The 26540-nt window shown below is 49.2% G+C and overlaps 1 protein-coding gene across 1 annotated transcript; it reads left to right on the top strand.

Moving 5' to 3' along the window:
• Nucleotides 1-1157: 1157 nt before the first annotated feature.
• On the top strand, nt 1158-25167 carry ADGRD2 (adhesion G protein-coupled receptor D2). Its single transcript, XM_054393239.1, has 25 exons — nt 1158-1205; nt 1290-1353; nt 1966-2196; nt 2378-3031; nt 3679-3777; nt 4229-4314; nt 4698-4979; nt 6252-6363; nt 6451-6585; nt 6853-6973; nt 8274-8379; nt 8638-8693; nt 9814-9940; nt 10053-10156; nt 10830-10932; nt 11510-11663; nt 12483-12616; nt 13221-13336; nt 14961-15081; nt 20146-20187; nt 20402-20455; nt 20813-20957; nt 21511-21569; nt 24040-24070; nt 25064-25167. Exons 1-25 carry the CDS (start codon nt 1158-1160, stop codon nt 25165-25167), a joined length of 3288 nt encoding a protein of 1095 aa, XP_054249214.1.
• Nucleotides 25168-26540: the final 1373 nt, after the last annotated feature.

Below are 26540 nucleotides of genomic sequence, written 5' to 3'. Positions count from 1 at the left end.
CCCCCGGAGCTGCGCGGTGCAGCGCCGCCAGCTCCCGCTGCCAGCCCGGTGCTCGGGCTCGTCCCGCCGGCGGCTGTGCTGGAGGAACCTCCTGCCCCGGGCTTCTCGGCGCCTCATTGCTGCCGGCTGGGTCACTGGAAGACCCCATTTGGGTCACTGGCAAGTCCCTCATTCTCTATTTTTCCTACCAAGACCGTGCTCCAGATTTCCTGTGGTAACCTCTCCAGGGTCCTTCACGGAGAAGGGAAGAACCGGGGGCTATAGGCACAGGCTGAGGAGCAGAAGGCTGGCAGTGCGTGTCACTGGTCAGATGAGCACAGGGCCAAACGTCCTCCTCCCGAGGACTTGGGTTTGTGTTCAGCCACTGATAAACTTTGGAAGGCTGATTATGAACGTATTTAGAGTCTAAGGTCTCCTCAGTCCCTTAGCAGCAAAGTGCTTCAATGTGTGTTTTTACTGTAGGAGAGCTCCATCAAGAGCAAAGAGATTACTCACGGCTGGCAGTGTCAGTGCCCAGAGACAGCTTTAGGACTTGTTTGCGCTGGAGGGCACATTGCCAGTTTCCATGTTTGCGTCTTACATACCCTGATCTACAACTGCACTGGGCTTTATAGGGCTCCACGCTCCAGCCTTCCCTTCACCGGCACAGAGGTGCTGAGGTGGGGGGCTCACAGCAAAGTCCTGCTGTTGGAACAGCTCCACGATACTGAGCTGTGTGTCTGGGCACTGCTCATGGATTTACTGGTCTGCAGGATCTGTTCTGTTCTGGAGTGAGAAAAGCTGCCAGTGATGTGACACTGTTTAACAGTGCAGTTTATGGCTTTTTAGTTTAGTTAATACAGACAAAGAGGCTCTGCTGTCTTGGCTGTGTTAATATACACACCTGCATATGTTTTATGATTAATTATTCTGTATCCTGGAAACAAATGTTAAAATGATACCTTGAGCTCTTCAAGAAGAACCGAGAATTATTTTGATAGGATTCTACTCAGGATGGGTATTCCAGAAGGAGTTGTTTTCTCTTTTTTGATTCAAGACTTCATGAGGAAATCAGAACTGAGAAATAGCTTTCTGAAGAATGCTTCTGTCTCTGCAATGCATCTCTAGCAATATTTTGTTTATTCTAGCAAAGGGTGAAAGCTTTCCAGATGGTCAGCATGTTTAGGAGGGACTTGAGACCTGATTCTTGGTTCTTCAGCTTTCTGGTGAGTTTTACAGTAATTTTTAAAATTTGAGCATTTGAGATAATATTAATGCTTAATATGAACGTTACACGTCCTCTCCAACAGGTCAGTAGTCTGTCCAGGAGTCTGTTTGCCTTTGCAGCCCTTGCCAAGAATCAGACTTCTAAAGGTTAGTGTTTTCATCAGCACTTCTGTATGCTTTTACAAGCAATATTCAGCACAGAGAAACAAGGCATTTTAAAAGTGTCCAGAGGCAGAAATAGAGGTAAAGAAACTCTTTCTGGTATCCTTTATGCTGCTGCAGCTGCAAACAAAACAGATTATTCTGTGCCTGCAAATTGGATCTGCAAATGCAGAGGCTGGTAGGACCTGGGAAGTGCAGATCAATGAGAAAATTTGCTTTATGTAACTGCTTTGGACAAGCTGTTACCACCCTGAGGGCAATTACTGTGTGTACCACAGCAAGCTTTTCCTTTGGGCTGAGCTCAGCATGGTTTTGCATATCCCACAGAAGTGTGCCCAGCTCCAGCCCTGGGCCAGTGATTCAGTTTGTGAGCACACTCACAGATGTCCAGTGTAAGTCTAAAGCAGGCTGGTCTTTTCTGTCATCCTATGCCCGCTGAACATTCCAAGGGGTCCTACCCTCAGCTCCCCCAATGTGCACCATGCGGAGTGTGTAAATGCTTGGGGGTGCTGCAGGAGTCTGACCCTGAAGTGTATGTGGCACAGCAGTGGGTTGGGGAGGCTTTCTGTTCTTCACACACAGTGTGTGTCTTTCCAGGTTTTGCTCCTGTCACAATTGAGACCTCAAGACACATGTATGAATATGTGGCCACTGCTTTGGACTGGTGGCATGCAGACAGATACTGTGAACAACACTTTGCTCAGCTGTTTTCTGAACCCCAGGACAGTGAGCAAGCTTCCTTCAGTGCACTGCTGCAGTCCCACCACATCAGAGGTTCTGTGTGGCTAAGAGAAAGGGATAGTGTCCTGCACAAGTTGAAATGGAGACGTGAGTATGAGTGGGCTTGGACTGCTTGGAGATAGGTTCACTTGTGGATCTTTTTCACTCTGAAAAAAACCCAATAATTTGGCTGGAAAAGTTGCCACTTGTCTTTTATTGTCACCGTGCTAACCCCATGGGCTTTGGCCCATGCTTCTTCCTTTATACTGGCTGAAATTTCTCTTTCTAGGGAATCACGTTGTGCCAGTATTGGTATTTGGAGACAAAACAGACACAAAATATGCAAAGGTGCTCTCTGACTTCCCAGCACTGCCTGCTGTCACAGCCTGTGCCCACCTCCAATGGGACACCAGGACCCAGGAGATTGCTACCATCTTCTCCTATTCTGTGCCAGCTTTCATTAATGAGTTCCAGCTTCGTGGATTTGTTGACGAGGAAGGCTTTGTTCGATTTGCTCTCATAGTCCATGAGCACCATTCCCCATACCTGCCTGTGTTCCGTGCTGATGGAGAGTGGCATCACTTCTGTGTGACCTGGCAGCAGGAAAATGGGACGTGGGCCATCTATGCCGACGGGAAAAGGAGGGCATCTGCCAGCGGTTTGTGTGCTATGGAGCCCTTTGCCCCCCAGGCCATCTATGGCCAGGGGACTTTCATAATTGGCCAAGATCAAGATTCCCTGGGGGGCACCTTCAGAGAGAAAGAGTCCTTCAGTGGGAACATCACTGACTTGCACATATGGCAGAAAGTCCTCAGTGCAGAGCAGATTGAGAAGGTTCGGTCATGCTGGATGGTAGAGCAAGACCTTTTATTTGAGTGGAGCTCAAACGCTTTGGAGATTGAAAGCTCGGTTCAGGAAGTGACAGCACAGTTTCTCTGTCCAGGTAAGGCTCATTGTCTGTCCTTGCTGCTCCAGCTCCCTTCTGCAGTGGTGAGTCGGCACACAGGCACGGTCTGGGAAGCCACTTCCATCTGTAGAGGAACTTTGGTGCAGTTTGTGGAATGATGCTTCTCCTTTGGGAAGGAAAGCAGAAGCACATTCAAGGCTGAGCTGAGCAGTTTACAATTTTACTTAAAGGCCTAGTCATCACTAAACTCCTGGTCACTGAAAATCTCTGCCATGACCCCAGCAAAGAGCTGCTCAGATGTCCTGGTCTAATGGCAGACTCTCTTCTACTGAGAGATGTGGCTTGTTGGCAGTGCTGTTCCCCGGGGTTTGCACACCTGGTCCTTCAGTGCTCTCCTGGGAGGAGGGAATCAGTCTCTCAGCCAGACTGTCATGACATTGTTGGGTAAATCATGAACTCAGGACCTGGTACTGCCACCTCTTCCAGGTTCCTTCCAGGGAGAATTTACCAGGCAGGTCAGGGGCAGTTTCTGAGCTCAGTTCCTGTTCTGCTCTGTCTCTAGGGCTGCTTGTCCATAGCTTTTGCCTACACAGGGCTTGCAGATTGCTTGCAGGGGGCATGATACCTGCTGGGGATGTTGTATCTCTGGGGTACCAGGACCTGCTCTTTCTGTGTTTCCACAGGACCTGTTGAGGAATGCCGAGTTTTTGAAGTTGGCAGCAGTGGATTCAGTTACGTGTCTTGCTTGCAGTCTTTGCCTTTTGTCTGTGGCTACAGAAAGGGTACAGCATCTGTTATTTATTTATTCATTACTCCCACAGCATTCACTCCTGGAGGTCCTGGCTAGGATGATGGCCAGTGATGAGGAGACCTCATGTCTGCTCTGAAAAGACCACATGCAAAGCTTACTCTAGCTATGACTTTGCTTCAGTCTCACACACTCTCATGGGTTGTTTTGCTGTTTTCCAGTTAAGCAGTGGTTTCATGTGTTACGTGGCTTCTGGATGCAGTGTTGTAGAGTGCCTTCCAGTCCAGGTTTACCCAGACTGGTTGGCCAGGGGCACATGATGATGAGGTAGAAGAGAAGCGTTAGACAGTTTCTCCAGATGGGATCTTGTAATAGAAATAAAGTACAGCACAGCTGTGAGGTGTCCTTGCCTTGACTGTATTACAAACGTACCCATCAAGCTGCTAGACACCACAGCAATGGTTGTGATGTTGTTTTATTCTCAGATGCATACTGGCAACTGCAAAAAGCTCAGCTGGAATCCAGCCGCTCACTTGTTGGCCGTGTGAATGTGCTTGCAGAGAGGACCATGGTGAGTCCTGCAGCCCCAACAGCAGCTAACACCAGAAGCAGGCAGGAGCTGCTGGGTTGAGCTTGCTAGCACCTACTGGTGTTTGAGTTCCCTTTGCCAGCAGTTATGCCTATGATCTTTTTAGAGCTGCTGCTGAAGAGTGTGACCAATACAGCTGTAACTTGTTCTGTGATCAAACAAGCAAAGTGTTGCTTCAAGTTGACTCATCTTGCTGAGGCTGAGAGACTCAAAATGTCAGGGCATATATCCGTCTGCTTAAGATATGCTTGGTTGGACAGGCAAGTCTCCTCAGACCAGTGAGGGTGTGCAGGGCACTGCCAAGGCATAATTGATCAAGCAGAATCAGGGCTCTGCACTGAACTCAAACATCTTTTCCATGGCAGATTCCTGAGAATGTTTTCACAAGTGATGTCCAAGACATGAACCTCTCTGTTGCTCTTGGTGCTCTTGATGTATTGGCAACTGTTCTGAGAGAAGGAGAGACACCTGTGCTGGAGTCATCTGATCTCCTTGTGGTGCTTCAAATACTAAAGCAAGCTTCTGATGTGGAAGTCCAGGAGGAAGAGGAGCTGGAGATGTTGGAGCAGTTGGGTCATTATTACATGGAAGTGACTGAGTTAATCTTGGAAGAGCACAATATTAAAACGTGGTCATCAATTAGCCAGGTAATGGTGACACCAGCAGCCTGGCTGCTGTGTGCTGCATCTGCTCATCTTGATCTGTGTACAGCTCCTTTGACCTGCTGTATGACCACAGGCTGGGGACCCTCAAGCATGGGCATGGGGCCTCTTTGTCAGGTCAGATAAGGGCTGGCTGCCTTTGCTCTTGCTTCATATGTTGGAGGCGAGAAGTAATTCTTCTGCAAACAAGTGCTGTCAAGTGGTGCCTTCATTTGCGAAGCCCTCCAGTGGTTATCTCAACCCTCATCAAGCTTCCCCAGTTTTACAGCCTGGATTTATGGCATTGCCCACAGTTCACAGATTCCCAGTGCTTTGTTGATTCCTTGCTCCCACATCCTGCTGTCTCTGGCAGGGCAATACCCTTCACTTTATAGTTTGCTGTATTTTCTGTGGGTGGGCTGCCAAGGAGCTATCTGTCATCAGCCCCCATGCCGTTCAAAACACCATCAGGCTTTGTGTGAGGCAACTCCATCATCTCAACCTCTTTATGATTTTCTCCATTAGCTTCTTCCTGTCTCACGTGGGTCTTTTGTGTCTGTTGTATGGTCTACACTCTCCACCTGTCACTGGGAAATGTGTGACAGTGTCTGGCCTGGCCAGAGCTCCAGGAACCAAGCCAGAGACCTCCAGAGATGAAAGGATGCTGAATAGTTCAGAGTTTACCTCATCACTTTGAGTTGCCTAGGTCTCCATGGCCACAATTACTCACTGCTTCTTGTAGTGGCATAAAACCAGCTCTGGCCCAGCATAGCTGGTGCAGTGGTGCAGCTCTATCTGCTGAAGGAGAGAGGGTTTCTGTTTGTGTACTGCAGGGGTGGCACTTGTGCTGCCCAGCATATGCAGGACTTTAAGTAATGGGGCCAGTCACCTGCTACCCTTCCAGCAGTGGACTCTATTTCTGAGTGGAGCCTTTTCCAGGAATAGAGGATGGTTGTGCTACAGCTTTGCAAAAATCAAAAGTCAGGTCTAAAAGTCTACTTTCTTTCTAGAAGCTTATCTAGTTCTTTATTTTCATGCTGGTCTAATGGCTTTTTATAAAAGCCAGCAGGTTTCCCTCATTGCCAGTCTTCTCTCCTTGATAAAGGAACCAGGAACATCCTTTAGTGAAGAAATCAAAGCAAAGAAAATCAAAAGTCTTGAGTCCCAACTTCTCTTTTTCTGCAAAGGACCAAGTGTTTAAGAAAGCTTTTGTGAACTGTGGGAGGTGTGAGCTGGTGATGCAGGTGCTGGTTTCCACTGCTCTCTCTGTGTTTGCAGGTTATCAGTGGGCCCATGGCTGTTGTTGAGCTCTGTGACAGAATGCTGTCACACTTAGCCCCACTGCTGACTTCAGGGAGGACAAAGATCACAATCCAGCATGGAAATGTTGGTGAGTGGCACTGGCAGAGATGCGGGAGGGCATCTTACTGGGAAGGAGGCAGAATCCCAATTCAGTCCTGATTTTACCTCTCCACAGGGGCAGAGCTCAGGAAGCTAGAGCTGGACACACAGGAGCTGAGCAGTGAGGCATACCTGGTCCAGAGCCCTGAGAAAGGAATGCATGACCTCATTGAAGTTCCTGCAGAAGAAATGCAAAGACTGAAAGCCAGAGGTAGGCTGTGATACCCCAGGTCTCCCCTTGGCACTTCTGCAGCATCTTCCTTAATGGCATGAACTCTTTACCCTGCACACATGTCTGGAGAAGTGTGAGGATGAGATGTCTTTGGTGAAAAGGAGATGGGCTGTGGGGGACTTCCAGAGGTCCACAGGATCTACCGGCTCTCTCAGACACAGCTTGGAGCTGTAGGTGCCCTGGACCCCATGTATCGCACCACCAGATTCGGGCAGTCATGCTGACATACAGATTCTATGCCTCCAGGTCTCCAAAAAGTCATAATGAAGAACATGTGGTTTGGCTACACCTCCCTGCAGCACTGCCTGTCCAGTGCTGGTGTCAGTGCTGTCTCCCAGGACATGGCTGCCTCTGACAGTGGACAGAAGTGAGTAAACCCCTCCCACTCACACATCCCAGGGTTGCCCTCTTAGAAGAAGAATTCATTTCCAAGTCTGTGCTGAGTTTCTTAGTGCCTCTGTTTTAGGGTCACCTCCACCCTGCTCCATCTCATCCTGTTTGTCCCTGCTTTCTGCAACATGCATCTGGAGACTGAAAAATGTAAAGGAGATCCCAAGGCAATACTGGAGCTGTGCCATGTGGCTGCCTGTGTGCCATATGGCCAGCAGGATTTGGGAAGTGAACGTCCCCCTGTACTTGACACTAATGAGTCCACACTTCAAATACTTTGTTCAGTTTTGAGCCCCTCACTTCAGGAAGAGCACTGAGGTGTTGGGGAGTGTCCAGAGGAGGGCAACAAAGCTGGTGAAGGGTCTAGATCACAAGCCTTCTGAGGATCAGCTGAGGGAACTGGGGTTGTTTAGTGTGGAGAAAAGGAGGTTGAGGGCTCTCTGCAACTCCCTGAAAGGAGGTTGAAGCAAGGTGGGGGTCAGTCTCTTTTCTCAAGTAACAAGTGATAGGACAAGAGGAAACAGCGTCAAGTTACACCGGGGGGGTTTAGGTGGGATGCTAGAAAGAATTTCTTCCCCAAAAGGGTTGTCAAGCCCTGAAACAGACCACCCAGGGAAGTGGAGTTCTTGTCCCTGGAGGGATTAAAAAAACATGTAGATGTGGTGCTGAGGGACGTGATTTAGTGGTGGCCTGGCAGTGCTGGCTTGTATGTTTGTACTCGATCCTCTAAAAGGTCTTTTCCAACCTAAACAATTCTATGGTTCTGTGCACTGGGGTGGCTCTTCTATGAGCCTCTGGTTCCCCTGAGGTTATCTGCTCTGCTGGGATGGGCTGGGGCTGCTGCAACTTCCCCTCCGGTGGAGACAGAAGCTGCTAGAACTGGGTTGCCTCTGCAGATGGGGACTGGCAGAGCAGGCAGGAGGCAGAGCCTCGCTGATCTCCCGGGAGGTCTCTGAACACTAGGTGGGGATGGCAGCTCGCACATCCAGCCCAGCTAACGTCCTGCTCCTTCGCGGGACCCTTGGTTCAGGCATTGCACAGCTCAGCTGCTTGGGATGTCCTGGTGCCTCATCTATATGGTCACCTCCTGCTGTTACAGGGGGAGTGGTGGTGGTTTCTATTTGCCAGGTATCTGAGATACTTTCTGCTCTGTGCCCAGGCCCTTTGCTGATGACATTGAAACAGCGCAGAAGTGGCTCCATATCTCTCCAGCTGTCTTCTGTAAAGAGAGATCCTGTTTTCTCAGCACATCTTGTGTCTCCTGCCTTCCCTGACAGGTACCTGACCACCACAGTGGGCACTGCTGTGATCTCATCCTCTCTGCTCAGTGACTACCAGGAGATCAGCACATCTGTTCACTACCACCTGGAGCACCGTGTCGAGGTACCACGAGGAGGGGCTGTGCTTCTCAGAAACCTCCCTGTCCAGCAGCATCTCTGTGTCCAGACTTGGATCAAGGCCCCCAGAGTTCTTGGGCTTATGGGTGTCCCATGCCCAAGGCTTTCACCTTGACTCTTGTTTCCCTGTGGAGGTGTTTGTCCTGTGCTGATGGACCTTGTTGCAGCCTTATGAGTGAACTGTATTGGGCTGTATACTGTACATGCAGAGCTGTGTAATCTCTTCTTCTCCCTCTGCCTGCAGGACCTGCCCAACAAGCTGGTGAGGCCCATCTGTGCCTTCTGGAACTTCAGCCTCAGGTGCTTTGATTCAGTTCAGGTCCCCAGACTTATGAGCTTTTATTTCTATTGGAAAACTAAACTTGACAATAGAAATGTAATGGTAAGAGCAGGGATCTGTGAGTCTTGCCCTGCTTTGCATGCTGGCATCCTCTCTCTGATGGAGTAGAGCACTCTCTCCAGGGAAGATATCCTTTGGAAAAGTCACTCACAAGCAAGTGACCTTTAATGAGGTATATACAACTAAAATGGAAAGCCCTAGTTAATTATGATTGTTGCCTGCAACAAAGAAGGGTTAGTCCAAGATATATAGTCCCACAGACATGCAGGACTCCCAGCCTCATAAATACTGTTTGGCATTGAGATGTGTTTTTGCTGAATGTCACTGAGGTGAGAGCACTGAGGCTGTGATAAATTATGATTGGTAATTAAGTCATTCAAGTGCATCAGATGCAAAAAGGCTCCTCAGGGGTCCCTGTTTTTCACAAGCATGGATCAGTTTGGGGAAGGCAGAGGGAAGGTGATTTTGGAAGCAGAAGGTTGCTGCACAAACAGTTAACTAGCCCCTGCTCTGAATTTGGTCTTCCCTTGGTGCTGGGACAGGCTCAAAGGGACTGTGCTGCCCTGCTGCCCTGCTTAGCCTTGTTTTTTGCATAGGGAATTCAGATCCAGAGCTTTGCTGGCTCCAGACAGTGGAGAGCAGCTGGCTGGAGATAGGCTGGCTTGTTCTGAAGAGCAGGAGTCTGGTGGAGATGCACCATGTGCACGCAGGCCAAGCTGATCAGAGGGTTAGAGATGCCTGGTTCAGTGATGGTGCCAGTGAATGTGGTCTTAAAGGAGCTCTGCCCAGAGCCATGCAATTACTGAGTTCTGTTTAAAGCAGTAATGGCTGAGCTGTACTTTTTAATGCATACACTGACACTAGACCTGTTTCTTGTGTGTGCCTGATGCACAATAAGGCAAATCTGCTGAGACAGGATGAACCAAAGAGAAGTCCATATGGAGATCTGTCTATGATACATTTTTCCTCACTTCAAGTCTTCCTCTTCTGGGTTAACAAAATTCTCTTAATGCCTTGGCTTTCTGTTGAAATGGGTAGTAATTTCCATGTGTTTTCTCTGTTTTTTTTGCTGCATGTTAGCCCAGATGCTGGTGGGATGTGGTCCACAACTGGCTGCTCTGTGGTGACATCTCTCCCAGGCTCCACTGCCTGTTTTTGCAACCACACCACAAACTTTGCTGTCCTGCTGCAGGTGTACGAGATGCAGGTAAGCAAGGAGCCTTTCTCGGCTGCTCTGTGGGATGGGCACCAGCACTCCAAGAATTCTGTGGTTAATTTGGGGAGGTGTTGTTTCTTCATTTGTTTCATGGTTGGAGCAGAGGACTGCCAAGGAGGAGATCACACTGCAGACTTTGACTTTTATTGGATGTGGAGTTTCCTTCTGTGCCTTGATAGTCACCTTCATTTTATTCTTGACAGTTGGGTAAGAAAAGTCCAGACACTTGTAGCCTTCTCTGTGGTTTTTAGTTTGTTTTTTATTTGTTTGACAATTTATTTCAGACCAAGCATATAAACAAGGTGTCCTTTGTCAGAGTGGGGTGCTGCAGGTGCACTGGGAGAGGCTGGGGAGCTGCCCTTAGGGTTGGTGACAGAGAGGAGGGAGATCATTGGCTAGGAAGAGGGTGCAGTTATGGTTGTTTCTGTGGAGATGCTTGTATGAGCTGAGCACACACCTGAGTGTCCATGGGAAGACTGTTGTCAAAGAGAGTATTTACTGTAAAAGCTGCTCTACTAGAAGTAATTCTTATGAAGTAAATAGAGCAAAGACTATTTCTTCAACTGCCAACCATTCTGTGTCACTTGGCAAGCACAGAGGTCTCCCTTGTGAGCATGGTCCTTGCTCCCTCCACCTCCTCCTCACTGCTTGTCCCTTGGAACACTGGCCAAGGTCTGAGCAGCTGTACCCAAGTGTGTGCCCAGCACCAAGTGCTGGCACTGCAGGGCAGTCTCTGCCTCATTGGACTGTTGTCTTTGCTGTGAGTAGCAGAGAGATCCCAGGTCACCCAAGCAGGTCTGCACAGCCCAGCAAGGACTAGTGAGAACATGTGCACCCTTTCAGTTGCCTGCAGCTGAAGGCATTCTCTATCCTTCCTCAGTGTCCCCAAGAATGAACGAATCACTGTGCACAAGAACCTGATCTTTGCATTAGCTGCAGCAGAAGCTTTGCTCATGTTCAGTGAATTGGCCAAGACCAACCAGGTAAGCTCATGAGAAAGTGTCCTGTTCAGCCAGGAGGACCAGGTCTGCTCAAGTGTTATTGTCAGAAACAGAAGTGTGATCCTTTTTATTAATTACCTGTAACTTGCATCTAGGAATGAATTGTGTCTCTGTGTCTGGAGACATGCATATATACATTGTGCAGTCTGTCAGGAGATTCACCTATTTTTTTCTGTCAGTCTGTTTCTGACAAAAAATCCTTTAAGAAATGTAAGTACTTAGGAAACTGCAGCAGACAGTTCTGTCCCTTCCTGTGTCCTCTTCCACATCCCAGGGCTGGATCAAGCAGCTCTGAGATGAGAGAACTGCAAGGAAAGTCCATGAAATGCAGGAAAAAATGCTATCAGTTCACTTGTCTGTGGTTTGAGATGGTCGCACAGGAAATGAGTGTGAGCTGCAGCAGCCGGTCCATTCATCTTGAGAACATCTGCTTGTGGATGCTTAAATACATTTCTGCAGCATAATCTGCAGGGTGCTCTCTTCCTCCTGACCACACACACTCAGAAACTTCCAGAGGACAAATCTTCCTGAAACAACATGTGATTTCTCTTTTCTCCAGGTGATGTGTTTCATGGTCACTGCTTTGCTTCATCTCTTCTTCATGGCAGCCTTTTCATGGATGCTGGTAGAGGGGCTTCTCTTGTGGAGCAAAGTGATAGCAGTTAATATGAGTGAAGAGAGGAGAATGAAGTTCTACTATGCAACAGGCTGGGGTATCTACAGACTCTGTGTGTTGGGCACTTGGGAAAATGTGTCAATTTTACCTCTAGTAAATGTTTCAATAGGAGAGATTCCAAAAGGTTCGGTTTGATTCAACATGAGAGCCTGCAGAGGCTTTCTTATCTTTATGTGTCAAATTGCCAGTCTTAGAGTACAAGTTAAAAGGAATTTCTCTTGGGTTTTGTTTGTTTGTTTGTTTTGTTTTGTTGTTGGGGTTTTTTCCCTAAAATCAGGAGTTCAATAATTGTTTTTTTTAAAAATAGAGAAGAAAGTTTATGCTAAGTTCTTGTTCTTGGTTTATGGTAAGTTCTTGTTCTTGGAGAGCATTGCTGTTGTCTGAGAGCAATCAAAATAGAAATATGGTGCAGACTAAGCATCCTTTATTCTGAGTGAACTCTTTAGGGACATAGAATTCATTTGAATAAGCTGAGGTTTAAGTCTGAGAGGAGCCTCTTCAGGTCAGTGCTCACACACCTGGACAACCAGGTCAAATATTTTGGCTTAGTTTAGTCTGTGTCCATTTTGTTAAAAAAGCAATATGAGGAGTAAATTGCTTTGATCAGGACTCAGGACTTGGAGTGCTTTATACCTAGGAGAGTGATGCTGACAGCGTATAAATCTGGTCTCACAGAGCTGGAACAGATTTCAGCTGCAGTAAATGGATGTTGTTCCTGAGGTTTCAGAGGCTAAGCTGGCTCATGCTAGAGCATGTCTGGTCATGGTGGGGTTTGAAGCAATTGTCTAGATCACAGCTGACCTGCCTGGGTCATCCCTGCTTTTCCTGGCATTTAATTTGTGCTTTTTTGATGCAGGCCTTCCATTCATTATCGTGGGTGTGACTCTTGCAACTTCCTTTAACAAGTATGTGGCAGACAACCATTGCTGGCTGAATGTTCAGGCCAACGTCATCTGGGCTTTTGTTGGCCCTGTGCTCTTCATCCTGGCCGTAAGTGCCAAAACCTGCCGGGAAGGTGTGACTGCTTCATGTCTGGGTTTAGGAAACCACAGTCAGGGGTCTCAGCACTTCTCTAAGGTGCTTACTCACAGGGCTCATTGTGCCTGCCTCTTTCCTGGAATTTTTGCTATGCTTTAGATACACTTTCACAACACAAATAATTCCCTTTAACCAAAGCAACTTTTTGATGGCAAAAAAGGTGCTTTAAGAAAATTTGGCTGAACAGTTCTTGTACTAGCTGATAAATCTGGAATGTAGATAAATGTGTAGGTTGAGTGTGACATTGCCTTAACTTAATATGGGAACATCTATGTCCCTGAGATATTTACGAGTATCATTATACTATAGCACAGTAGCAGAAAAGGGTGCAATGGTCAAGGGAGTCTAGAGTAGACAAGTTACAGGGAAGCTGTTCTGCAGGAGAGGTTTTGAGATCAGTTTTCTAGATTTCACACTTGTGTGGACAGCTCTGTGAGGCACTTTACTGACTGTCTTCTCAGGAGCCCAAGTTCTGATAGCTATTGTGTTCCCAGCAGAAAAGTCTCAACCCACAGGAGCTGAGATTACAGAAGGTCCAATGGTTTTTCTCCTGCAGGTGAACACCTTCGTACTGTGCCGGGTGGTGATGGTGACTGTGTCCAGTGCTCGCAGGAGATCAAAGATGCTAACACCCAACAGCAGCCTGGAGAACCAGATTGGAGTGCAGATATGGTGAGCAGGGAAGGGGCTGGTTTTCCCATCTGTGGCTGCTCTGGGTATGAAATGGTGGAATTGCTGTTAAGCTGGGAGTCTTTTTCTCAGCAAAGTGAAAGGAGGAGTCAGGGAAGAAAGGATTTTCTCCTCCAGAGTAACTGAGCATCACCCAAAGGCAGTCTGTCTGCTCTAATGTCTGTGCCACCGAGAAGCCCAGGCAGTGCTTTCAGCTTGGGGAGCCTGGTGCTGGACTCCCATGTCTGCAACTCACAGTCCTAATTCTCAGTACTTTGGGACAGGAGACCCTTGGCAGCGTCTGCTGAAGTCAAAGCTACCTGGGCCTGTTGGCATCACCAGGAGCAGCACTTTGGGTCTGGGAATGGCTGGTGTGTGTGTCCCTGTCATCTGCAGTAGTGACAGCATGGGTCATGCTACCAAGCTGTCTGCCCCTTCCCTAACATCAGCCCACTGTGATGGCAGGCATGCAGATGTCCTGTAAAACACCACCATGAGGAAGTGAGAAAGCAGTTTGGGAGCAACTGGGTGCCCATTTTCCATGGAACTGTATGGAGCTCTGCCCTGCAGAAGCAGCTCCTCTCCACTTCACAGAATGTTCCTGTTTGAAGAGGTCATAACTGAATTTGTCCCACACTCACCCCATCCTTAGCACTTGTGTGTGCCCTGCAGCAGGATGCCAGCTGTAGGGAGTGCAGGGGTTTGGGCTACTTGCCATTATAACAAGGATTTTCTAGATGAGTTTGGGATTTGGTGGATTGAAATTACCACTGGTGGGGATTACATACATGGGAAAGGAGAGGCGGTGTGGACTTCTGTAATCAGTCAGTATAGAGACCTCTAAAAAACTGCTGCTTGAGTCATTACTTTATCATCCTCTGTGAATCTTTATTGTTGTTAGCTGGCGCCGGATACCCCTGCTAGACACGCATTGTTCCCCTGTATCATAAATAAATTTTCCCAAATTTACAGAAGCATGAAGATAGGGCATTGCTGCAGGGCATGGTGACATCCATACACTAATAAAACAAATACAGAAACCCTCCTTGCAGCAGAAATTTGGGGAAAATAGCTGTTTTCTCATGGCTAATGACGTCAAAGAGCTCTCTTCTTGCTAACTCAGTGATAAATAAAGAGCAGGGCTGGCACACTGGGGGCTGGGAGGTGGAATGTTTGCTTTTTTCCCCTCAGTTATTTTGTTTACAGAGGAATTTGTTCCATAGCTACCATCTTGGGTGCCTCTTGGTGGACGTATTATCTGAAAGGCACTTGCAGGGGGAGGAGAGCTGTCTCCAAGCATGGAGGCAAGGAGGCAAGGAAAGTTTCTTCTAAACTGTAAGATACAGGCTAGGGTGCTCCTAAACCTGTGAAGCTCTATTCAGGGCAGATCCATTCATGTGCTCTGTTACCTAGAGCAGATGCCCCAGGCAGATTGTGATGAGACCCTGGGCAGGGTCTGCAGAGCTGGGAAAAACATTTGGCAGGCTGGCGTGCTTTGCCTGGGCTCAAGGACATGGGGCATGACAGGGACCTATGTGGAGATCAGGTGGCTGGGAGGTGTGTGCCAGTGTGTGATGTTTCAGCTTTGAAATGCACCCCGGTAACACCAAGCTTTCCTTCCTGTCAGGGCCACAGCCAAGCCTGTCCTGGTGCTGCTGCCAGTGTTGGGGCTGACATGGGCATGTGGGGTCCTTGTCCACCTCAGCATCTTTTGGGCCTATGTCTTCATCGTGCTGAACTCCCTTCAGGTGAGTCCTGTACCAGGTGGATTCCTACATCACAGCTGAGCAGGTATCTGCAGGTTCTTGTGCTTCAGTGTACTCTACCTGTCCTCATCCTCAGGGACACTTGTCAGCTCTGAAGGCTAGCCCATCTTTCCCAAGATGCTGTGCTGTTTTGTCTGAGGAAACTAGATTCACACTCCTAAGATATGAAATACAGCCCTGCAGACCTTGTTTCTTTAATGGCCCTTCATCATCAGTTTCTCTAGGGTCCAAACTGTGCCACAGCTTTCCAGTTCAAATATTGTTTCTCGTGTTAAATTTTCTGACATTAGCATGGTTTCAAAATGACACTTCCAAACTGATATGAACGTAGGAAACCTCATTAGAGGTTTGATTTGGTCGTTTAATGGATAATTCAGATGGTAACTGTCCAGTTTAATGGGACAGATGTCCTAGCTGCTATCGGAACCTCATTCCTACAGGGAAGGGATGTGCTGCATGTGCCAGCATCACTGTCAGAACAGAGCTGTTTGTGGAGAGTGTCTCAAAGGGCACTTCCAGTCATAGTGTGCTTGATTGCTGCTTAGCTGATGTGTGTTCTGAGATGAGTGTTTTTCATCTGATTCTTATTGACAAACACTGTGAGGTTCTTAAACTGTACAGGCAGAACCACCTCTCCTTTGCCTGGAAGTGAACTTTACTGCAGGCAGATGAGAGAAGAATTAAGAATCAAGGACTGAAAATCTTTACCCCTAAATTCTGTATTGTCTGCAACCAGGCAGCTGCTCCCCAGGGATGCTCCTAGTACCTGGTGAGAGGTGCACTGGAATCTGATGGGATGCAGAAGTGTGAGGTAGAACAGATTGTGACATGGGCTGGTGATCAGAGCCTCACACAAGGAGACTGGGAGTGTGAGTGCTGTTTCTAGCTCTGTCTTGCAAGACCATGGGTGAGTCATGTCGTCTCTTTCAAACTCTCCATTCTTTCTCAGGTAGCATCTGGCTACATTTTTTAAGCTGTCGTTTGGTGCCTTTTTAGGCCATAACTGTGACTCCTGAATGCTATGATTCCTCAAAGCCATGATGTTAATGTGTTGGTATTAACAGGGATCTCTACAGGACAGCAAGTAACCCTGCTGTGCACAGCAATACTCAGGATTTGCTTCTAAGTTTACTAGCTTCATTAAAAGACTTAAAAAATGTAACCAGCGTGTACGTGGTTAAGAGAGCAAAGCAAATTGTATTAGTCACAGCAGCCAGGAGCACTCCGTTCTGCTCTGAGGTAGGACAGGACCTCAGGATATCTGAAACTCAGGGACACATGGTGACAAAAAGTCCCAGAACACGTGCTTGCCACCTGTGATTCGCAGCATCGCCCCCCTTTTTGGCAGAAGCTTTCAAAACCTCGAGAGAAAGCAGCTGTAGATGGAGCTAGAGAAGCACTAACCGACATGGGCAGGAGAAAGTGGTCCCAAGGCGATGGTGGGACCACTGCAGGCAGGTGGTTACAGCTGTCAGGGAGCCAGCCAGGGAGTTCAACCCCTGGGCTAAGCCTGTGCCAGCACAGATAGTGCCTGGGGACACCCCCACGGTCAGGCCTGTCCCTTTGAACTGGGTATTCACAGACATATTCTTCAGAGTCCCTTGCCCAGTTCTGAGGGGCAATTCCTACTCAGGGAGATCTAAATCGAGAGAGTGACTGAGTAATACCCTCCAAACCACTGAGATCTGGAGTTCTCCACCATCACCTCCCCTTTTTCTTCAGATTCAGCAGAAATTGGCTCCTTTCACTTAGGAGCAGCAGAGTTTGTGGTGCTTCCCTCTGGCACACTTGGCTGGTTTCGGCGTAGCATTGGCCCAGCTCTCCAAGGGTGCCATGCAGGCGTTATCACCACGTGCACTAGGGGGTGGTTGCTCCAGGGATGTTCTGCCTGCGGCTGGCGCTGCTCCAGCAGCTGGGTGCTGCTCACGCACATCGGTCGGCTCTCAGATGGGGATGTTCCAAGGCCAGACAAGGGCCATCTCGCCGCCTTACCACTATTAAGGATATGAGAAGGGTGCAGGAGGCCCTTTCTAAACTATAATTAAATATAGCATCAGTTATCCATGTCTCCTCACACCATGCTTAGGTTATTGAACAGAGGAGAACTCACAGCTTAGTGCTGTGAGATCAGGTGAGCAGAGCTGCAAACAGCACCAGCGCCTCTTCATTCACAGAAAAAAACCTTTCTCCACCTGGATGAAGTCCATCAACAGCAACCAAGAGGCAGACCAGAGCACAGCATCCCAGCACCATCTTGGCAATCTTCCTGTGCCCTGTGCTTCAGTGTTCATGCCTTAAAGACATGAACACACCATAGAGGTGCTGGTCTGGACAGCCTTCAGGAGAAGCTTTTCAGTAGCACTTGGGGCTGTTCTTCCTTCTGTGACCCAGCACTGGCAAGGGAAATCCCACAAGTTTCCTGGTTCAGTGACTTCTAATACCCTTGACTGTGGCCTGATGACATCAGTGCCCAACCTGCATCCTCCATGGCTCAATCAGCCTCTGATGCAGACAGGGACTGTGGGGTGCTGGCTGTTGTTACATGGGTGCTGGGCATGTGAGTTTTTTGAGAGACAAAAACAGCACCAGAAATGAATAAAGGCATTCTCTGGATGACACATCCTCTGAGACTCTCTCTCACAAATCATGACACAGTCCACCTTGGCTGAGATGTTTGCTGGATCAGGACTGGCTTTTCCCCCTTGCTTTCTTAGTTATTGCTGCTTGTGTTTTTCTTCTTTCTCCTAAGGCTCAGTAGGAGCCATGGCTTGTGTGTGGACAGACAATTAAGGATTTGTCCATGAATATGCTTGCTTGCCTCTGTCCCTTCATCACCAAGTTCAGGTCAGTTTGTAGTTTTACCCCAGAAGAGAAATGCTGGTGGGAAGCTGTAGGGTGAAGAGAAAGCAGGGTCAAAGCCATCCTATTTCAGCCCCTCTGCTGACTGTCTTGTAGATCACCTTGGAATTTCCATTAAGGCCAGTCTGCTGCTTCATGCATGAGCCTTGTGCGGGGAAGTTTTGCTGCTGTGGTTGCTTGTTTGTTTGGCTGCTTTCTGTTTATCTGCGGAAACCAAAGCCTGTCTTCAAGGTTACTCTGTGCGTCGACACCAAGCATGACAACTCCTTCTCCAGCCAGGCAGCACAAGGATTCATTTGAGTGACTGAAAAGCAAGACAGAGTGGTGCTGTGCCAGAGGTGGCTGACCCACAGGTTGGTGAGCAGGCAGCAGTGCCTTCCTCTGCCTCCAGCCCCACAGGTTGGTGAGCAGACAGTGGTGCCTTCCTTCCCTCCAGCCCCACAGGTTGGTGAGCAGACAGTGGTGCCTTCCTTCCCTCCAGCCCCACAGGTTGGTGAGCAGACAGTGGTGCCTTCCTTCCCTCCAGCCTCACAAGATGGTGAGCAGACAGTGGTGCCTTCCTTCCCTCCAGCCCCACAGTTTCGGAGGCAGCATCACCAATACCCTGCCAAGCACACAATGCTGGGTGGAGGTGCCTGCAGTTAAGAAGCAGTATAGGTAAAGCTTCCTGGCTCCATTTGAACTTGTAGAGCTGGATTGATATTCCTGAGGCTGGCTCAGGGTCATCACCAGAACATTCAGAGCCACTCACCCATCTCCAGTGAGAGAGTAGCAGGAGATGCATTGCACACAGCTGAGCGTGTGAAGCACACACAGCAGGACAGAGCATCCATCTTGCTCTGTGGGTCTTGGGATGTGCCGTGCTCTACCCTGCAGCCACCTAGTGCCTGTCCCACCGTGAGCAGGGAGCCATGGAGGCCAGGGCATTGTGGACCCTGCCAGAAGATGGCATGCAGGCAGGGGCACGAGCAGGGGTGGGCTCCTGCAGAGCCACAGATCCGCTTCCGCTCGCTGCTGCAGCTGGGCCTCCTCTCCTTCCTCGCTCTCCTCCCAGCCGACCTCACTACTCCCCCCTCCCCAGGCTCATCCAGAATGATTATTTCAAGGAAGACCTGCCTTGGCAGCCCAACCAGAAATCTGGTCTGGGGGAGTGACCAGCATTGCTGGCTGAAGGACAGGTCATGGCACGGCGCCAGGGTACTGCTACCATTACGCCTGCCAAGAGCTCACAGATGAAGAGCAAGGCTCATTGAAGACAAGATGGATTACTTTTCTTGCTGCAGCTGATTTATCTAGCTGCGATAACAAACACCCCACAGATATAACATAAATCTGGTGGGCCAGATAGGGCTGCTTTAAGGCCAAAATTGTTGATCTGGACTGTAATTAGCCCCAGGCTGTGGCCTCCAGGCAATGCTCACTCTGGCCCTGCCCTGGGCACTCTCGCCAAGCACATCCTGCACTGGCTCTAGACATGTAGCTATGGCCAAGCATTTGGTCATGGCAGAGTGTGTCATTGCTTGCTGGTCCTCAGTGTGTGCACACAACAACACTGATTTGGTGGCTGAGGCTGTACTGCTGGAACCCCAGTTGAAAGATTGTCCAGACTGGGGCTAAGCAAAGCCTCTGGGTCCATGCCAGAATGAATTTGGGTCAGAGGGTCCTGTGGTCTGTCACTGTATGGACAGAGGAACTGTCCCTGGCATCATGCTGCACTTGGTCTGCAGGAGGCTAGTAAAAGCCCATCTGGGGTTGGTGCTGGGTGGGAAGGGAGGTCTGCTTCCCACACTTCAGTTCCCCTGGCAATTAATTCCTGGTGTTTTGTTCTTCTGAGATCTGAAGGAGGTGTTTCCTGGAGGGTTTTGCATGCACGAGTGAATGGGAGTGTGGGAGAGCTTCAGGCTCAGGAAGCTGAGTGCCCAGTGAGAGATGCCTGCTCCCCCTGAATGAAATGAGGGGAGAGGAGAAGGCAGAAGGACTAAGGGACTGCCACTCCTTTTGACTCTGTGAAAAGCCTGGTTTCAAGTAATATCTTAAGGAAGGTTCTTTCTGCCCAGCTATCTCTGGCAGTGCCATGCCCACTGTCTATGCCTCTTCCCCTTAGCCCAGTCCTCACCCATTCTAGTGCCCACCAAACTCAATTCCAGCTGTACATCTCTAACCCTCCATGTGCTCTCTCCTTTTCAGGGCCTGTACATATTCCTGGTCTATGCAGTCTATAACAGCGAGGTAAGAAATGACCCTGGCTGAGCCTTAGTCACTCATCACAGAAACCATTTATTAACAGTCAAGGAGGTAGCTGGGATCTTAGTAGGTACAAAAGGCAGCATAGCCCTGACTCTACTTCTGGAACAGTGGTTGCATTTGCTCCATGACTTGCTGGAGGATCTCTTGCTCTGATAGAATTGCTGTGGCCCTCTCTAATGCCCTTGCTCTGTTCCAGGTAAGGAATGCCATCCGGAGGATGAAGGACAAGAAGAAAGCACTCTCTTTCACAGTAAGTTGCAAGGAAGCCCTGATGCCCTCTTTGTTCATCATGTACCCACCAGAGGAGGGCCCTAGATGTGTTTGTACTCCTTTGAAGAGATGATGTTGGAAAGAAGTATTATATTTTTTAGTCTTGTGTAGGGAACATGGCAGAGGTTGTCTCTCTTCTTTGCAGTCCTCTTGGACAATGCAGACCCAAAGATAATCTATGCTGATTAAGCAGCAGCCTGCTCTGCTAGGGTGGGATGGGAGTTAAAGTCCCAGAGGCTTCACTGCAGATGAAATTCTTCTTTAAAGCTGGACCTGAATCTAGCAAAGAGTTGTGATGCAATTTTCAGTGTCCTGTATCTCTCCCCTCTTATTACAGAACTGCTCGCATCCCATCAACTACTTATCAAGTCCAAGAAACACAACCTCCTGGGAGACAGGGAAACTGAGGCCTTCTGCAGCTGAGAGTGCCTTGTCAAACACTGTGCAGAAAGACCCTCCAGTGAAGAATATCACCAACAGAGGTAAAGAGGGCTGTCATTGCTGTTGGCCCAGGTATGATGAGACCACAGAGAAATATTATTCTCAAAGCTTGAATTTTAGTTCATTTTCTCTTGGCACTGTGCTAACTCTTACATGTTCTGCCTGTGTGAGCACATGGATCTGGAGCTGCAAATACAGCATGGGATGAAGGATGTTCAGGGAATGCAGAAACCATATGCTTGTGGATCTCAGAGGACTCAAATTCATGCCTGCAGGCTGGCTAAGCATGGGGATCTCATCACCATGTTATGCAGCTTTATATTCTCTTGAGGCAAGAATCCATGGTTGTATATTAAAATTAATTCTCTGGGGAAGGAGAGGCAAAGGCAGCAGTGGGAGATGGGATTTTCTGGTTCTGGGAAAGAGGTGTTGTATGCTCCAGCCAGTCTGTGGGTGGAATTATGCAGGTAACCTGGTTCATTCCATGTGCTTTAGTGGGAGGCACTTAGTGGACACTAAGCACCAAGCTCTTGGTAAAGCATGAGTGTTTCTACTCTCTAATCTCCACACTCATTGTGCTCCTTCATTCCCTAGGAAATTTTGGAGGCAAAATTCCCATGGGGATTTCATCAATTATGTCACCTGAGAGACCGGTATGTAATGCCCTCTGTTGTGCTTCCACCTTCACCCAAACACTGAGCGTAGTAGTTACGTAGGAATGGGGTCTGCTGGTTCCAGTGAGGGGCTGGGACTCAGGACACCTGGTAGCATTACCAGCCCTGGTTCAGACTCAGTGATTTTTGTTGAGCAAGCCCCAGAAGCTGCCTGACTCATCCACCCTTGCACAAGTGGAGGGTAATGCTGATCCCTTCTGTCCCAGGGTGTTACGGAAGTTGCTGACAGTCATTGAGCAGCACGTTAGTGCAGCATCCCCCTGAGGAGTCCAGGCACATGGCCTGTCTGTCAAAATCAAGAAGGCTTTGATACACATCCTGAGGACTCTTAGTTTATTAAAAGATGTACTTGTTATTAGCAACATATAGATTTAAATCATTTGAGGTGTGTGGGTTTATACCCATAGTGGCCACTCACGGTAACCAAGTCAGAAGCAAGTGGATGTTTGCTGTCTTCTGTAGGAGCATAGGATGGAGAGCAAGGTGGACTGGCAGGCAGAAGCTCCTGGCCAGTGACCTGTCTGGGCTCATCTCTGAGGGCAGGACCTGGAGTGCATTGCTCTGTGGGCAGGACAGGAGGAGGCCCCAGAACAGCCACTCTCACAAGTGAGAGCTCAAGGCAAGAGCTCACCCCTGAGCCAATGTGGAAACAGCTTCACTGCCAGGCCAGGAGGGTGATTGCAGCAGGGCCATACATAAGCTGAAGAATCAGTGAATTGGAACCAGTAAAGCACCAAGGGGACACTGGTGTGGAGCAAGGCAGGAAACTTCCCCCAGGGACAGCAAATTAAAATTGGGTGGCAGGGGCTTTCTATCCCAGCCTGCACACCCTCACCTGTCCAGGGAGGGCTGGCTGTGTCATGCTGCCAGCAAGAGTGAGACCGACGTAAAGTTCAGCAAGGCACAGCCTAGAGTGGGGAACAATTTAAATTTGACTACTCTGATACCACTTCCAACTCCCACTATTGAAATGATCATCAGTCCTTGTGCACTTGACATACAAGTGCTGTAATTTCCTCAGAATAAAATCCAACACTACTTTCATATGAGTCTTTCACTGAAGGATCTCTCTCTCCCTCTCTAATATTTATCCTTTGAAAACCTGTGTCACATAGACAGCTCTTATTTATCCAATAGATAATACTTCTGTAGCTGGCATATGGTTTTGAAGCCACTCAATAAAATCCATATTTTCATCTCTCATGATTTATATTGTGGTTAATGCTGTTCCTCCCCTCGTGCTGGATGCTGACCAGGATTCATTTGCAGGTGATGCTTTTCTCAGCCAGCCAGGTGCTGGCTGTGTAAACTGGGACCAGGGCTAAGCCCCTGGCACCAGATAGGAGATGTGGGCCACAGAGATTAGTGCAGGGGCCTGAGTTTCCCAAGGCAGGGAGCATTAAGAGGCAGTCGATCTCCTAAATGCCAAGGCCTTGGCATTTCCTAGGAGGCAAAGGGAGAAAGTGCTTTCCTCTGGGTGAGGGTCACCGAGGACTTTGCTCTGGCTTTGCTGTTTAAACATTGCTTTTTTAATTTCCTTTCTAACATAGATGGAGCAAAACATGAGGTTGATGCTAGTGATGGGGAGAGGGGGCACGTCCCTGCTGCCCAGTGCTCCCTCGACATCACTGTGAGCCCCACAGTGCCAAGCCAGCCAAGGGGGTTTCTATCTGAGCCCCATCTTCACCTCAGAGCTGGTCAGCCCCCTTCAGCTGGATAGGGGCTGCTTTCTGTGCTTGTTATATAAGTCACTGCTGTTTTCTTGCTCCCTGGCTAAATGAGTCATGGCACTCGTGGAGGAGCTGAGAATTAAGAATGTCACTGGCAGCTGCACAATGGTTTGGATGAAGAGAAGATGCTACTTAAAACGTTTGAAAACACTTAAACTGACAAAACACTGAGCGAGTGAGGATACAAATACAGACGAGATGTTCTTTGTGTTTCAGCTTTTTAAAATGTTGTTTGGTGATATTTTTTACTGTTGGGTTGGGAGCAGGAATTTCACACCTCACAGAGCTTTAGCCATCACTTAAGCACAGGGTGCAGGCTTGTGTGTGCTCTCTCCACCATAGCACAGGGGGACAAAGTTCTCTCTCATCTTTCTCCTGGATTTTCCTGTGGTTTCCTGCATGGTGTCTACCCCACTGGGTGATCCCAGGGCTGGAGGGCACCTGGAGAGGGTATGTGGAGATGGGTGGCAGCTCAAGTGCCAGGCACTGCTGAGAGGTGCAGCTGTGTCCAGGGGGGCTCTGTGAGGTGTCCATCCCTCCAAAAACAGGATGAAGGCTCCAGTTCCTGGCCTGTACAGTGGTTCAGTGGGAGGGAGAGTGTGGTGTGGCAGCTGGCTGGTGGGGAGCCTTTTCTGGCCCCAAGGAGTGTGGTGGGAGTTGCCAGCAGCAAAGCCATCTGACCTGTACCTTCTGCTAACAAATGTTCTCCCCTCTTTCAGGCTGTAGAGCTGACAGCATTCAAATCCTCAGGTAACATTTGCCTGCATCATTGTCTTTAATTTTTGTTACTGCTGATACTGGTTTCTGTGGTTGCATGGTGGAGCTGCCCAGAGGGCAGGTGGTTTTTGCTCAGTCTTCGGGGAGTTTTATTTCCAAACTGCCTGGGTGGGTGCAGTCCTGGTCAAGCTTTTGGGAGATCCAGGTTTCCCTGAACAGCTGAGGGAGAGGCAAGGTGTGAAGCCCCAGCCCCAGTGCTGCCTGTGCTTCCTCCGGCTGCATCCATCTGATTTCTCCGCATGTCTCCTCTCCTTTCTTGCTGCCCCTGGGCAGCTTCCTGGGCCCCTCCATGACAGCAAAGCTGCAGGTTGCAGGCAGTGGATACCCAAGGTATCTGATACTGAGGTGTCCAGCTGGACACTTCGGCACAACAGGTCCTCAAGGCACCTCAGAGACCAGCACTTCTTGCCACCTGGGCTGCGTTCAGGGATGGCAGCAGCTCTTTGCTGCCAAAGGGTATTTTGAACCAGCAGCTGCTGCAGAAAGCTCTGGCGGGTGTTAGAAGTGACTGGGAAGCTGGGGAAGGTGGGGTGTTCAGACAAGGCTGGATTTATGAGCTTTAAAGCAGCCATTTAGTTTCTCCTGTTTCAGGTTGTAGAAAGGCCAATGTCACCATGGAGGTGGGTAGAATTAAAACCAGAAATCCTTGCTAAGCCTCAGATCTCTGCTTGGCTGCAGTGATGGGGAGCTGGCCAGCAGCAGTTCCTTGCTGTCTCCCTGACTTCCCTGCCTGGCTTTGGGCAGATCACCAGCTCCCCAGGTACAGGCCCAGCATATTTACCTTTATTTTTTTTACCAACCATCACCGAGTACTCCCAGGGCAGCCTCTGGATGGGGTCACTCAAGCAGCCAGTGCAGTGAATAAGCACCAGGGATGGACAGATACCATTTTTGCTGCATTGTTACATTTTCTTTTGTCAAAGGAAGCAGTGCATTAGCAGGTGTCTGATCTTGCTCCACATTAAGTGTCTAAGCAGGGCATGCTTAGACTCTTTTCCAGACGATGCCACCCAGAAGCATTGCAGCTTTCCTCCCCACAGTGGACACATGGGCAAGGCACCTGGGAATAAAAGTGCTGCGGCATTTCAGGCATAGGAGTGGGATCTCAGAGGCAGCAAGACCTACACCCAGCATGTGCATTTGTGCTCTGTCCCCCCACGCTCTCACCCTCACCTGCTCCTGCATATTTTAATCTAGCCACATGTGTCATTAAACTCCAGCTCTGCGAAGAGGGGATTGTTTAGTTTGGTTTTGTTTGCTCAGGTAAGCCCTTGGTATGTCCTTGAAAGCCTGGCTCTGCCCAGAGGACAGCAGGGATGGGGGGCTGGACGCAGCGCCTGCTGCTCGCATGCTGGCTGGTGCACCACAGCCATGGGAGCAGCCAGTGGGTGCAGGGCAGTGATGTGCATGGCCACCCACTCTGCTAACACCCAGAGTGGCTCCTTGCATGACCCAGGGCCAGGCAGCCCTTGGTTGGGCAGTCCTTCAGCCTGGGGTGAATGAGATCTCCTTGAACCACAAGAGCACTTGTGTAAGGGCAAGCCAGTGTGCGACACAGCGCTGGTGCTGGCTACGCTGCACTGCTCTGAGGCACCAGGCTCCAAGACAAGAGCTTCCAGCCATTAAAAAAAATAGTACAAGGCAGCAATGCCCAGTGTAGTAATGCCTCGAAGACCCCAGGGCAGCTCAGCATTGTACAGCCTCCTGTCTTCACAGTTTGCTCAACAAACTGCTGCGTAGCTCCTGGAGATAACAACTGCCAGGGGAAGCAAACCATAAACCTGTGTGTTGGAGATGAGCAAGAGACAAATCATTTCATCACAGACACCACTTCCCCTCTGCTATTTGTTTTAACCCAGATAGTCTAATGAAAACAGACATATTTTGCCCCAGGTACCTTCATTTGAAAATTTCCAGCCAGCTCTAATGAACGTTGTGCTGTACCAGCAGTAGGTTTGCAGGAGCTTGTGCAGAGAGCCAAGAAGAGCCCACCTGCCCACCAGCCCAACGGGGAGAGCTGGTGGCAGGACGAGGATGGGTGGGAAACTCAGGACTTGGATGTCTCATTCACAGTCTCCCGAAAGCTGTGCTGGATCTGGTATGAGATCCACCTCTCCTCTGCTCCAGTGCCTCAGCAGTGCTTTTGTGGAAGCTGTGGCCATTGTGCTGGTTTCTAGTGCAGAGGAAGCCAGGGAGTCCAGGGGGGAGGTGGGATGAGCTCCCCATGGCATGTTAACTCCTGTGAGGATGAGGGTGAACAAAATCCAGGTAAATACCAGGCCAGTTTCACAACCACCAAAATGAGTTTTGCAGTGTGGCTGTGGCTGGGAGGCAGTTGTGGTCTCCCTCCCCACCCCCAATATTAGGGTTCTCCCTGCAAGGGCTCAATTCACTGGGAGAGGCCACACGTCTCTGCAGTAATGAGCTCCAGCCCAGCTGTACA

Source organism: Indicator indicator, chromosome 28, assembly GCF_027791375.1.
Source record: "Indicator indicator isolate 239-I01 chromosome 28, UM_Iind_1.1, whole genome shotgun sequence".
NCBI classification, from domain to species: Eukaryota; Metazoa; Chordata; class Aves; order Piciformes; family Indicatoridae; genus Indicator; species Indicator indicator.
This window is presented reverse-complemented; position numbering and strand designations above follow the sequence as displayed.

Coding starts and splice junctions, on each gene's coding strand:
- ADGRD2 (XM_054393239.1), top strand. CDS start 1,158: ATGTTTAGGAGGGACTTGAGACCTGATTCTTGGTTCTTCAGCTTTCTG. Junction 8,380..8,637: donor ACCTGGAGCACCGTGTCGAG/GTACCACGAGGA, acceptor CTCTGCCTGCAG/GACCTGCCCAACAAGCTGGT. Junction 12,617..13,220: donor CTGTGCTCTTCATCCTGGCC/GTAAGTGCCAAA, acceptor TTTCTCCTGCAG/GTGAACACCTTCGTACTGTG.